Genomic DNA, 15,135 nt, shown 5'->3' on the forward strand with positions numbered 1-15,135 from the left:
TGAACTTCAAATCTGTCTTCATCTTCTTCCAAAGTGTTCTCCAAAAATAGCCAACAAATTTAGTGTCTCTGTCTGAAACTATGCTCTTAGGTAATCCATGCAAGCTCACTACTTCCTTGAAAAATAGTTTTGCGACATGTAATGCATCCAATGTCTTCTTACAAGGTATGAAATGAGTCATCTTCGAGAATCTATCCACTACCACAAATATAGAATCATTCCCTCTCGGTGTTTTAGGCAATCCAAGTATAAAATCTATGCGTATATCCTCCCAAGGTCTTACCGATACTATCAAAGGTTTATACAATCCCACATTCTGACTACTACCCTTTGCAACTTGAGAAACTCTACAACTTTGCACATATTTCTTAACTTCCTTATGAATTTGAGGCCAAAAGTACCGCTCACTCACCAATGCTACTGTTTTGTCAATACCAAAATGTCCAGCTAATCGTCCATTGTGTTTCTCCTTTATCAGATTCTCCCTCATAGAACTCTTAGGTATGCACAACTGAACTCCTCTAAATAACATCCCATCTTGAATGAAGTAATGTAGCCACTTGCTTCTATTTACCATAACCGGTTCTCTACATGCTTTCCAAGGTTCTGCAAAATCCGGGTCATCATCGTACAAGTCTTCAATTCTTAAAATCCTAATACTGTCACTCTCATCTTTGTTAGCAAATTTCTCCTCCTATTCAATGCATCAGCAACTTTGTTAGTTTTTCCACTTCTATGCTTCAACACAAAGGTGTAACTCTGCAAAAATTCTACCTAGCTCACATGTCTCTGATTCAACTTACTCTGACTGTTCAAATACTACAAAGCTTGATGATCTGTATACAACACAAACTCCTTATGCAACAGGTAATGTGTCCACTTCTTCAAGGCTTGAACTATGGCATAAAACTCTTGATCATACACCGAATATCTCCTTCGAGCATCATTCAATTTCTCACTGAAATAAGCTACTGCTCTCCCTTCCTGACTCAAAACTGCTCCTATTGCTGTTCCACTTGCATCACAATCCACTTGAAATACTTTATTGAAATCCGGTAAAGCTAACATAGGCTGCTCAGTCACTTTCTGCTTCAATAGTTCAAAAGTTTTGTTTGCTTCGGTGGTCCACTTGAATTCCTTCCGATCTCCTCTCATGGTCTTAGTCATAGGGTTACAAACTGAACTGAAATTTCTGATGAACTTCCGGTAAAAACTAGCCAATCCATGAAATGATCTTACCTCTCCAATGCTTTCCGGTGTAGGCCACTCAACAATTGCTTTTACTTTCTCAAGCTCCATCTTCAAACCATCCTTAGATATCACAAATCCCAAATAGACGAACTCATCCTTCATGAAAGTACACTTCTTGATATTTATCAGCAACTTTTCTTCTCAACGTCTGCAAAACTTGTCTCAAATGCAACAAATGTTCCTAGTGTTGCCCCTTACTGATAAAAAAATATGCCACTTTGAGGGGGATAACTCCTAGAACACAATATTCAACATGATGCTAATAACTAGGCACTAACTCCTATATATACCTAATTATGTCCTGACTGGCACCCATACCAACTTATATACTTAACTATATCTCCTTGGATGACCTAAATACCCATATATGATTATAATAATCAATATGTAACTTTTGTAAGAGTTAAGGCAGCCACAAGTGAGCTACTCATAGCCCAATACACACTCAAGGGTTAGGGGCATAGCAACAAAGAAATTAGAGAACTTATGAAGTAGGGGATGTGGTTTTTCTAAGATCGCAGCCTTACAAGCAGGCATCTCTCTAAATCAATGAAGAGGAAAAGCACAAACCATGCTTTAATGGACCAAATAGGATTGTATAAAGAGTTGGAGTTATGGCTTATGAGCTAGAATTACTAGAAGAATGCAAAATTTATATTGTCTACCATCTATCTTGCCCGAAGTGGGTGATTGGACAACACCTTGTGCCCTATACAATTTTACCACCTTTGGATGTGTTGACGTGTATTTTGTACACCATCATACACAGAATAAAATACCAATAGGCATCTTATCCTCTCTTGAAAAAAAGCCTCTAACTGCTGAAGATTCGCATAAAGGATCAGTTAGGATGACTCCAAGGTTCTGGTTAGTAGGGTCTCTACGTGTGGACAAGCTTCCAGCGGTATGATGTGATTTGCTGTATCCTTCAAGGGGTCTTACGCTTCCGAAAGTTCAAGATTTTACTAAACTAAAGAAACTTTCAAAAAATAACAAAAGAGTAGGGTTTTCAGGGGGTCTAATCTAATCTAACCCTAAGAATGACTTCGTGTGAACAAGACTTGGCAAGATTCAACCAACTTCAATTTTGCCATAAGATAACAACTCAATTGAAATTAGTGCGATCTTCTAAGGTAACAAAATGATTTTCAATACATCAAAGATCAAAGACACTACCACGAAGGTACATATCCAAGATGCAATAATGATTGAAGGTAAAGTGATTCAAGTATATCCAGTCGACCACGCAAGGCGTTCCTACAATCAGCAAGAAGCTAGTGGTTTGGATTACGAATCCTACCAAAGATCAAGTTTCACACTATGTCCTTCAAACTAACACACTACTTTGATTGAGCATGATTCAAGTAAATTGAACAACCATGAAGATAACCAAAAAAGTTGCAACAAAACACCATAACTTCAATATTTCATTGATTTCCAAGTCATCATATACAACAATTGCTTGAATTCCTCTCTTCAAAACTCAATCTTGCTACAAAAGTAAAATTGCTTCTAATTTTAATCTCTCTAATCTCTCAACTATCTCTTTGATATCTAACTATTACTCTAGTTACAAATGAAATGAAAAATGAGGGTATAAATAGCATCCTCAATTACAATGAAAGGTCCAGATTGAAAGTAGATCAACGGTCAAGATCATGACACCTAAACCCTAATTAGGGTTTGTTACAAATGGCCTCCTTTTTACTGAACAATATTAAATGCATAGCCAAATATTAAATTTGGCACAAAAACCTAGGAGACATAAACCAATGACAAATAAGATGCCATGTCATCTATAACAACCTTTCATCTAGAATCTTATTCCCTTTCCAATGTTCTTTTTTGGCATATGCAATGAATCTAGAGACGATTCCTTCGATTTCTGCAATTGGAATCTCGGGAAGATTCTTCATACTCTCTTCCAAGTGGATGACCTGATCGAATGCATCTAGAAGAGCTGCGTCCCAAGTAGGTTCAAGTTCCTTTGTTCTTTCAATCAGGAGCATGGTGGCAAACATCTGATCATATTGCTCATCTGTAACATTAGCGTCCTTGCAAAAGATGACCTTGATTCTATCCTCTAATTCCTGCATATCCACATCTGTCTCAACCTCGATCCTTCTGCCAAGAATGGTACGAAGTACCTCAAATACTCTGTCCTGGATCGGATTGATCACCTCCTCAACTTGGCTACATTTAGTACTGATGTCCTCAAAGAGAACACTCTTCATATGGAGTAAGGTTGACCACTGAAGCAAACTGTGAGGTCCTCCATCCATGATCTTTTCTTGCGCTAAGACCTTCCTTGATGTGTGTCTAATTACTTTCAAGACAGGAATGATAACATCTTTGGTATGGGCAAATGCGGCTACTGTTATCATCAAATTGTGGATTATCTCAAGAACCTGGATAGCTTGATGAATAATCTTCATCATCCTTGTTACAAACTCTATGGCCACTGTATGAGATCTATCCATCCAATTACTTGTACGTTGAACCATATTCCTGAATCTTTCTGCCTCATTGATTGATTGAAGTGGAAGTGCCTGCACTGGTGATCTAGCTGGATCCTGACGTCCCAAAGGTTCATTGATGTGACTGAAATATGTCCTCCATGCACCTCTCTCTCTCTCAAGCTTTCTATTCTTCTCCATTTCTTCTCTAAGCTTGTCTTTCAATGCTTTAAATGAATCGGTGGCATCATCCAATGTCTGCTCTGCTGTGGATGGTCCTAGCTCAAATGTCTGTATATCATATTCCTCTGCTAAGATCTCACCTTCATATTTGTCTACTGCCGGTGTAGCTATCTGCAGTTTTCTGGATCCAGTCTCATCTCGAATCATCTTGGACATCTTGGTAGCCTTCCTCTTTTCTGTTACTTCGTGTGAGCGTCCAACAAGGCTCTCTAAATCAATTGCATTGTCTTCGTCCTCTACTACGATCACCTTGGTTAATCTTTCCTTCAACCAATCTGGGATAGCCGATCTTGTCTCTTGAACTTGAATTTCCTTATGTATTATTTCTTCTTGTCTGGGAGGAGATGTCATTTCGTTGTCCTCTTTATCTTCATCTAGCTCATAATCTTGGAGAGATCCATCTGGTGACCCTTGCTGTGCCTGTCCTTCTTCCTGCCTGTCGTTCTGTACCATCGACTCCATGGATTCTTCCACTTGAAGTGTCCTCTTCTCTGGTCTAGAGAAAGTACCGGATGATCGATCTCTGTTGGCCTCTTGTTTCCTCTTGGAAGATTCCCCCTTTCCAGGTCTCTCTTTCCTCTTCGAACCTCTTGGATGGAGATTGCCCTCACTGGCACATCGAAGGTTACCTTCACCTGAATTTCTAGGATTAGGATTGCCTTCACTCACACTAGCTCCACCTTCGGCTGGTTTCTCTTCCAAAGTGAAAGTCATAGCTATACCTTGTTCTCTCAACTTCTGATGCTGTACGTCAACCCATCTGCGAGTACAAGACAAGACTGGTGCCATCAAAGTATCTAGATCCACGACCTCGGGCTCATTCCAATCTAACCTTACTGATTTGCTTTCTCGATCATATGATGACTGGATATGTCTGCCACTGTCCTGAGCTTGGTCGACCACTCTGTAAATCTTGCATTTCCTGATGAAATCCAAAGGCAATCTAGAATGCATTTTTCGTTTCACTTCAAGATCATCTAAGAGATTCATCATAAAATCTTCAATTTGGTACTCATGCTTAAACTTTCTGCCGACTGTCTCCTCTAAATGTCCATGTGGATCAAAGCTTTCTCTCAAAGCAAAGGTTGAAAAAGAATACAAGGCTAACTCTTTCTCTGCGTCATCCATAGCTAAAGCATTAGGACATACCTCAACTGAATTGCCCAAAATGATAGGTACTGGAACTCCATTCTGATGTCTGTGTCTGAATGCCTTCGCATATGCTGCTAACTGTCTTGTTACTTCAAGTAACACAATTCTGTCTGTCGGATATCTCGGCAACATGTATGGAGGTAAAGGACATCCATGAACTCTGATATAAGTAAACTTCGGAAATTGGATAAACCAAGCACCGTACCTTTTTACCAATTCCTATGCATCTTGAGATAATCTGTTGTGAATCCCACCTTGCAACGTCCTTGTGATGTTCATCGTGAAGGTATCATTAACTAGCTTGTAGTTGCTTCCTGGCGGATGATGCAAGTGGGCATAGGAATCACAAGCTCTGACCTCGCCGGGTCCTCTTCCAATCACTCCTCTGTGAGGTAGTCCTGCGTACTCAAAACTCCTAATCAAGGCATAGATGGCGTATGAACTCATGTGGAAGGACTTGGTAGCCTTGAGTCTCCTCAACTGTACGTCTAAGCAATGGCTAATCATTCTAGCCCAATGTATCGTACCTTTCCCTTGAACAATCACCTGAATGAAGTAAAACATCCACCTCTCAAAATAGAAGCCCTGAGGGGCTCCTGTGACTCGGTTGAGCATTGTAATCAAATCTCTGTACTCCTCCTGAAAATCAATCCTGTGAGGTGTGTTCGGGATCTTGCTTAGATGGGGACGGCTCTTAAGTAACCAGTTCTTATTGATAATGCTTAAACAAGCATCTGGATCATCTTCGTACATAGACCTGGCTCCTTCTATGCTCTTGTATATCATGTCCCTGTGCTCTGGAAGATGGAAAGCTTCACTTATAGCTTCCTCTGAAAGGTACACCAAAGTGTTTCCCTCATTGGACACGATCGTTCTGGACTGTGGATCATAGTGACGAGCACACTCGATCATCAACTCATGGCACTGAACAGCTGGAGGAAAGCCGGCCGCCTTAATGATGCCACTTTCGATTATTCTCCAGGCGACAGGTGATGGCTTGCCAATATAAGGGACCTCTCGAAACTTCTTCGTGCTGAAGTTGCCTAAGTTGGTATCTCCAATGTTGCTCCACTTCGACACGATCTTAGTCTCCACTTCTTCGGTCTTCTGATCTTCTTTCATGAGGGTTGAACGACTGGTGGATGCTCCCGCCTTCGGGGTTGCCATACCTACACAACATTTCATAATGAGAAACTAGATTTTGCAATGAATAACATAGATTAGAGAGATAAATTTTTTAGGAAACATCATGATAAGTCTTTGAGTTATCATTTCCTAAAAAACGATCGAGCTAGGAATTCAAAATTCAAAATTTCAAAATTTAAGCTATGACGATCTAAAATTCAAAATTAAAACAGTAAAACCAATATCGCCATACCTCAACTTGAGAGCTAACTCTAGAATGCAAAATTGAATAAAAATCGCCTAGGCAAAATTGACGTTAGATCTCTCTTCAACGTGATTTCTTCTTCAAAATATCAACCTCGCCACCTTTGATATGTCCTTGATGTGATCTTCAAAGCAACGTTCCTCTTGTCAATTTCACCACCCTTCAAGTCTTTGACGTGATCTCCAAGTTCGCTCAAATGTAAACTTCAAGTTCGCACCTCCTTGGATAATATTTGCACCTTCCTTTGGATAGAAATTCGCACCTCCTAACTTGAAATGAAATTCGCACTTGAACTCAATTTCGCACTTCTCCCTTTGTCTTCCAAATCGCATGTGAAATGGCAAAAAAAAATGATAATGTGAAAATGAAGATTTTCACCCTCCTTTTATAGCGCTTACCTCTTATCTCCATATAGGCCGACTTTTGTAAAAAAATAAGGCAATTAAACGATTTTTAAATAAATAACAAGGGCCGACCTTCATAAAACAATAAAATACCAAGCGCTCCCTTTGATTTTTTATTTAATTAATAAATAATTAATTAAATGCCTTTATTATTTAAATAAATAAATTTCGATTTTTTACAAGGCAAAATAATTAATTAATACCAAGCGCAAATATTAAATGCCATTTTAATTGGATTTTCAAACTTTATCGAATTTTAGCATTTAAATAAATTCAAAAATGTGTGCTTGAGTGCCAAAACTTTTGAAGATGAACAATACATACCTCATCGCCCTGGTCCCTTACTGAGGGACAGGAGCGATCCATCGATTGGGTCTTGATTCTTGCAATTTCGACGTTCAAAGTCCCCATCCTTACGTTCAAATCGGTATTTTTGTTGGGTCCTTTGAGCTTGAGTGTCTTGCATGTGTGAATAAATGCATCTCATGACCATTATCGCCCTGGTCCCTAGGAGAGGGACAGGAGCGATCTAGATGTTTTCACTTAGATCTTGCATCTTCAATCTCAAATTTCCATCACGAGGCGAATAATAACCTTGTTTCTTCATTCCGTACTTGTTCCACTTGAATTTTACAAGGCATTTAGACGTTTGGAAGGATCATCGCCCTTGTCCCTTGGAGAGGGACAGGAGCGATCCTTGTCTTCTAGCTTAAAATACTTCGTTCTTGATTTTAACTCCACGTTCATCACCTTTCAAAAGACGTCTCAAACCCTTTGCAACTTTGTTTTAACGTGATCTTCGAAGGATAACTAGTAACTTAGCAAATATCGCCCTGGTCCCTTGGAGAGGGACAAGAGCGATCCTTATGTCCTGGCTCGAATTGGCAAACTTTTGATCTTTGTTCTTCGTTCATTGCTTTCCAAATGGTGTTCTTTACCTCGCCTATCCTTGCATTGTCTTGATTTTGAAGGAGCATGAGTGTTTTAATGAAAATCGCCTTGGTCCTTGTCCAAAGGACAGGAGCGATATAGCTTCCTTGGCTCAATTGCTAACATTTTGATGTTCAAAACCCTTGCATATCATCTTCAAAAGACACCTTTGACCTTGTATGATCTTGCATAACCCTGACTTAACGTGATTTTTGCATGAATTGGCCAATATAATCAATATCGCTTTGGTCCCTTCCTGAGGGACAGGAGCGAACTTAGGTATTTTGAGCTTGTCCTTGTTTCGACCAACTTGCCATTACTTTCATAATGTAAAATAAAGTCCCTCGATCCCTCTTAGCCACTTGGTACTTGGCAAATTTTCAAAATTCATGCCTTTATACAAATTTCGCTTTGGTCCCTTCCTGAGGGACAGGAGCGAACTAAGGGTCTTGGTGTAATTCCTTCAACATAGGCGACTTTGGATACTTCGTCCTTCATTGAGATGCCTTAAAACATCCTTGCCACCTTGTACTTTGTCTTGGAGTGCCTTGAACTTGGAGGAAAAGGCATCATAATCATCATATCGCCCTGGTCCCTTGGAGAGGGACAGGAGCGATCTTGGTCCTGTAGGCTTCATTTCGCTTTATCACCTTCAAAAATTATCTTCAACGAATTCATAATGTACCTTTCCACTCATCCATGCCTTGGAATTCATTGTAACTTGGCAAGAAATTTGTCTAAGACAAAAATCGCTCTGGTCCCTGCCTGAGGGACAGGAGCGAACTTGGGCATTTAGGTCCCTTGTTGACGTTTCATAATCTTCAATTTATCTTCAACGGGTTCAACTCACCTCTTTTCTTGCCTTTGAACGTAAAACTGACTTGATCTTTGCCCAGTGCGTGCCCTATGAAGAACTTCGCTCTGGTCCCTTGGAGAGGGACGGGAGCTACAAAGAACTTCGCCCTGGTCCCTGGCTGAGGGACAGGAGCGATTTTTACATTTTGAGTCATTCTCCTTTAAGACGGCACTTCAAGTTATATTCATTTGATAAAACATCTTTCCTTGGACCTTTTCAAATCATCAAGTCGTTAAAATCCTGCAAGGACAAAGCAATATTTGATTTTAAGCTCCGGTCCTTCACTGAGGGACAGGAGCGAACTTCTTCCCTGAGGCATTTCCGTGTTCGTGAAATTCTTCAATTTATATTCAACGGAAAGATCACGCCTTCCTTCATCACTTTTAATTCGAAATTCATCTTGACTCTGCAGGGACAGTAAGATATTTGAAAACGAGCTCCGGTCCTTCACTGAGGGACAGGAGCGATTTTGCTCCTACAGGCCAAAATAACATGATTTCACAAGTTTAATCAATTCACGAGGCAAAACAAATCATTTCCAATGCCCGGGATCAAAAATCAAAAAGGTCAAAATTTGGTCAAAATTACTCAATTGGACAAAAATTCACATTTCCTCTTCAACACTTAGACAAATTTAAGCTCTGCACTCAAAATTTCCAATTGAAAATAGACCATTCTGGCGAATTTATTTCATTCAAAATTTGCATCTTACGAAAGGAGGCTCAAACAGCTCTCAAAACTGACTGGATTCTGGCCTGAAAAGACGACAATTAAAACCCTAAGGCTTGACCCTAAATCCAGACAATTGACTGACTAACAAAACCCTAAAAAAACGAAGCGAAAGGCGAGCGAAAAATGAGCAAAAAAAAAAAAAGGGGGTCCCCATTTTAAATGGGGCGATGTGTGAAATGGTCACAACAGGATGGTGAGGGAAAATTAATTCTTGAGCTCGAAACTATTGTGGACATTAAGAAAAGGAAATTAAGAAACAAAGCCATTATAGATGTGTTTTTTGAGATGGAGGAATCTTCCCAAAGAAGATGCTACTTGGGAGGGTGTGGAAATCTTTGGGCGTCCAAATTTGCATTGCTTGGCAGCAAGCAATTTTCTGAAGGGAGGTTTGTCATGTTTCCCTTCCCAGGGAGTTGGAAAGAAATATTAAAATATTGTAAATATTATAGGTAGCAAAAAAGATAGAAAAAGTAATAAAAGAATTGAAAAAAAGATGGATGGTCTATCATATCTTATTGTTGAAGTATTGTGAACACTGAGAGGGCAGGGAAGGGTGGGGTGGGGGGGGGTTTGTTGAATCAGCGTTCTTAAGCAAATACAAGCTTGGTTCAACTTTTTAAAGAATGTATCAAAATTGCACATGATCATGAGTTTATAACAGCAGATATACTGAAACTGAATGATCATAATGTAAAGCACAAAGTCCTCAAGAGATAACACAATGATTTCTTGAGTGGAAAACCCTCATGGGGAATAAAAACCACTCAAAAATGCCTCACTGGCTTAATATGCATAATTACTGTTTACAAAGGCCTCACTGGCTGAATAATTTCTCACTGAAAGTTAAATGTGCTTCACTGGCATTCACACAATCAAGTTCACTATAATGTTCAGTTTGTACAAAAACAGAGTTTCATCTCTGTATCATTTTGAAACATTTTCTGACAATCTCATCAAGTTTGAGATTCAGAAACAAAAATAAATATATATATCACAATACAAAAGCTCTGTTTTAAGCAACACGACCAAATTGTTCATACAGAACAATGCATGTAATGAACAACATCATGCAATGCTTTGTTATCAGCAAAATGATCAGATTGATCTGCACAGAGTAATGCATACACCCCAACTGTTACTTTTTCAGATATGCTATCAAACCCTCAATGTAAAAGATAATCTTTAAGACCCGAGTACATCTTTTTCACAAAATTGCAACACCCAAAAACAATAAAAACTTTTCTGAGAAAGATGTGCTTCAAATATAAATTTCCTCTCTGTAACCAAACCCACTGTCTTTTTTTTTTAAAACCTTTTTATAATAATGATTATGCAAAAAACCGATTTCCAAATCGTTTCCATAACTGAAATAATAGGAGGAAAAACCAGATTTTTTAACAACTTGTTCAGTTTTGCAGAGTATGTATGAAAGATACTTTCATAAGCTACTATTCTGTCCACTTTACCTGTCAAGAAAACAACAGTGATATAGGGTTTGAAACAAATTACCAGAAAGAACGAACCAATGTCACCCGAAAGATAACCATCACAGTCACCACACCTTGCTGCCATCTCAGTCAAAGTCATGTAACTGTCTCAGTCCAATGAGTAGCTCCAAAAACTGCTCCAGATACGCAAGAACCCTCCGTGCCCTAGCACGCCACAGCTAGGGTTTGAAGATCAACAATCAAACAACCTTCGTTAATGTCTTTCAAACATAATATCTTCGGTGTCTATGTTTTATTAAAGCCTTTGATGAAATCATGCCGACCAATGTCGATGCCTTTACATAATGTAATTGATTCGAATGTAGACCTTTCAATAGCAATGCTGTATGCCGATACTCATAATAAGTATTTAGATTCATGCTTAAGGTCAAAACCATTATTATTACCACGCATCATATCTTGGCACCTTTTGCACTATGGTTATAAGATTTTCTCAAACCTTTGACATTATTAACCTTGCATATAGTAACCTATTAATATCAAGGAAACCTGGGGACATGTCCCTGGCCTAAAAACCCGTGTCCCAGTCCCGGGGACGTTTCAGGAACTTGGGGACAGCCAGGGGACGTTTCCCCCCCCATCCCCAAATTGCTAGAATTTGGAGGGGACGTCTATACGTCCCGGGGACGGATGGGGACGATACAAATATTTCATCTCTTACCATATGATATTCATATATTTAAAAGGGAAGGATATACGATACGGGCGATAAAAACAATTATTTCCAGTGATAATTGTTTAAGCAGAGCAGTCAAATTTTCAACAAATCAAACAAGTGATGGCATATTGACAATGAATTTTCAATTATGAATGCATATTGAGTATTGACAATGAATTCTGAATTATGAATGTATGTTGACTATTGAGTATTGACAACGAATTTTGAACACAAATGTGGTATTTTAAGGTTCTATAATGTACATATAGCTGCTTTATCCATGTTTTCATATGAGTATAATGTATATATGCATGCTTTATCCATGTTTTCATATGAACATTTAGAACTTCCCTATATATTATAAATTTTCCCTATATTTTATATAGGCGTCCCCTTTGCCATCCCCCCGCCATCCCCAAAATTGGCAAAAAAAATTCCGTCCCCCCGTCCCGGAAACTCAGGGTAACTTAGATTAATATCTTATCCACTTTGTATATAATAAGTCATTAATATCTTAACAATCAAAATGTTGATAAGATATTAATCCCTTATTAATTACCAAGATGTATAATACATGAATCTTATAAATGACAAGGATTCAAGGATGCATAGGATATCAAATAATAGAGATGTCTATGCAGATGATCAATGAACCTGTATTCCTGTCCTGTGCACACTGGATACCCAATTTCATCAAGAACCACTGTAACCATATATCAAATGTATGCAAGGAAGAAGGTGATATCATGTCAACTTAGTACTACACTGTAACCATATAGAAATCAAGTTACCCTATGAATGAGTACCATCATTAAAAAGCATTGTCATACATGTGCACAATATGATCACTGAAACCAAATCAAGTGTGGTACATACTGAAATCAAGTAAGTACTGTCATATCACTGCTGAAAGACACCTGTCATAACACTGAAACCAAATCATGCCAACCAAACAATGCCATGTGCCAAATATGTATTCTCAAACAATTCAATGCCATGTGCCAAAGATGTATTCTCAAACAAGTCAATGCCAAGTGTGTCAATACCATACCAACTGAATACCTGTGCCAATCAAAGTGGCGCCTTGGTGGTGGCGCCTTTGTGTGTCTTTGACATCAAGGGCAACAACTGAGGCCCAACACTTATATCTTAGTGAAATATTGGGCAGAAAGGTGGCCACCAGCCTGTAATATCTGATTTAATATTAAAATACTGGGACAAGAAGTGGCCACCCTAGAAACCAACTCCCTAAGACCATAAGCCACTGCCCTAGTAAAAAAAGAGGTTATAAAACAAATGAAGGCAGCTAAAAAAGTGAATCAAACTTCCATTTTCAAATTCTCATTTTGATTTTTAATGTGCATTCAATCCAAAGGATGAAACTCCTGAGGATTGCTTGAGGCCTAAGTTACTGGTTCAGGTTTGGGCACGCGAACCCGGTTCATGGATTCAGACAAAATGTTTTTTGCCCTTTGGGTTCGTGGGTTGGGTTCACCATTCTAACACAGTAGCATGAATTTATCTTTATTGACTAAAGAACCTTGTTAGGTTCATTTTTAATCATTAATGACATTTGGTCGGATGTGTGCAGTGGATTGACAGTGTTCTCTCTAGCGACAAGGAGGTTGAGTTCTTCAGTGATGAATTCCGGTGCCCAATTTATGTGAAGGACATTATAAATGTAATTGAATCTCTAATTAGAAAATGGGACTCAGGTCAGTAAATCATGGAAATTTTAAGCTGAAAGTGGATCACAAATAGCAATGACACACTAAAAGTTCTCAGTTCATGTCCCTTCAGGTGACAAGTGCATCCAGATCCTGTTAAATGCAGGGGGACCTGATAGAGTTTCACGTGCACAAATGGCAAAGGTAGTGTCAGATCTGAGAGGATATGACAGCTCAAAGATCAAATCTGTTTCTGCAGCATCTGTGAGTCAATGCAAATAGTTTATTTAAAAGTTGAATAACATTTTTGTGAAATACCTAGGAGGTTCAAATGCTTAATTTTCCTTAAGGTTCACGTGGATTTTAGCAAAATGATTAATATAATTGGTGCAAACTATTTATAGGTGAACCGAGGTGTTGCATCTCCTGCTGACATATCGATGGATGTTAGCAAATTGGTTAAATTGCTTGGTATCAATCTGACCACATTTAAGGATGGTGTGCAGTTAACTCTAGAGTCTTAACAACACTAGTAATTTGCAGGTAAACATCATTTTTCAATATGTTAACATTAATAATCAATTTTCCAAATGTCTTTACCCCCTTGGCATGCACTGTGGCTTACAGCTGACTGATCTCCTAAAAAATGAAAGTCTGTTGTTAAATTGAGAACAATTTTACTATTAATCCTAGACTCTGAAAATTTGGAAGATATTCTTCTATCCAAATTTCAGATGGGATAATATATTTTTGCTTTAATATGTCTTTATAAGATTGGGCTTTTTGTCAAGTCTGGCCACATTCACTCAGTTTAAGTGATGATACTGTATTTTGCTTGTATACACTTACGTTGGCATTGAGTTCTAGGATTGCATGTGGCAATTTTGCACTGGTTGGTCAAATTAATATCTTTTGAATTGTTTTAACTACGAGCTCCAATACCACAAGTTATTTTCTCCCAGCACATTGAAATAGACATGAACAAAGTCGCTTAAAGAGGTAGAATTTTAACATATTGGTTTGCATACAATAGCTTGATGAGTTGGATGGGGTGATTCTGTCCTACCAACTTTTACATCAATAATGTAACTTGCACAGATGTAACATTTTCTTAGATACTTCATTGGATAATCATGTAATAAATCCAGCACACAGAATATGAAACCATAAATGGACTACTTGGCGAGTTTTTTCCCCTGCCGAATTTTTCAGCCAAAAAATGTGTCACAAAAATTGTTGAGTTTCTATGAAAAACACTTGGCCGCAGGAAAATAAAAGGCCCAAGGCCAGAGAAAAAGTGAAAATTTTATTTAATTTTGTGTGCTGATTTGCTCCAACAAAAAAAACCTCCCAACCTTCTACCAAACCATTTGCAGTGATTTTGCACCAAGGAGTGAAGATCCGGAGTGGATTTTGAGTGAATTTCAAAGGCAAATTGTATTCCTAGGTAGGTTTCCTAATTTTTTTTCTTTGTTTTTTTAAACTTTTTACTTCTTTTTTGCTGCATCTAGTTTTATAAAAAATCATCAATGCATTAGCTAAGTACGCTAAATAGATTTAGATTGCAAAGAACAAGATTCATCACCTTTTTTGACATTTTTTTTAATTTTTTCATTGTTTTCACAGTTTTTTTCAAACCCTACCTATTTTTTTAAAACTTATTTATATTGTTTGTTATGTATTTAGAATCTTAGATTAGATTATTTTTTATTGATTTCAACTAATGTATATAGATTTAAACTAATTTATTTTGTTTGTTATGTTTTTTATAATGGCAAATAGAGAAGGTTTTACATCTGGTTCAGCTTCAAGCTCTACCCTATTGGTGCTGCCACCATCATTTGTAGGTGCTTGTCTTGCAAGAGCTAAAGATCTTGCTTGGAAGTAT

At 38.2% G+C, this 15,135-nt stretch overlaps 1 protein-coding gene across 3 annotated transcripts in view; it reads left to right on the forward strand.

Moving 5' to 3' along the window:
* Positions 1-15,135, forward strand: part of LOC131076663 (uncharacterized) — a 144,785-nt gene that overhangs the window by 105,192 nt on the left and 24,458 nt on the right. For 2 of the 3 annotated variants that reach the window (XR_009372380.1, XM_059220129.1), the window contains exons 4-6: positions 13,172-13,295; positions 13,381-13,511; positions 13,652-13,790. Coding sequence is in view for 2 of the 3 variants with exons in the window: in XM_059220129.1 (XP_059076112.1) it covers positions 13,172-13,295; positions 13,381-13,511; positions 13,652-13,771 (375 nt within the window). In the remaining variant the exon portion in view is untranslated. The remainder of the gene's footprint in view (positions 1-13,171; positions 13,296-13,380; positions 13,512-13,651; positions 13,791-15,135) is intronic. The other variant, XM_059220130.1, reaches the window with a different exon arrangement.

The sequence above is a fragment of the Cryptomeria japonica genome, chromosome 4 (genome assembly GCF_030272615.1).
Source record: "Cryptomeria japonica chromosome 4, Sugi_1.0, whole genome shotgun sequence".
Taxonomy (NCBI): Eukaryota; Viridiplantae; Streptophyta; class Pinopsida; order Cupressales; family Cupressaceae; genus Cryptomeria; species Cryptomeria japonica.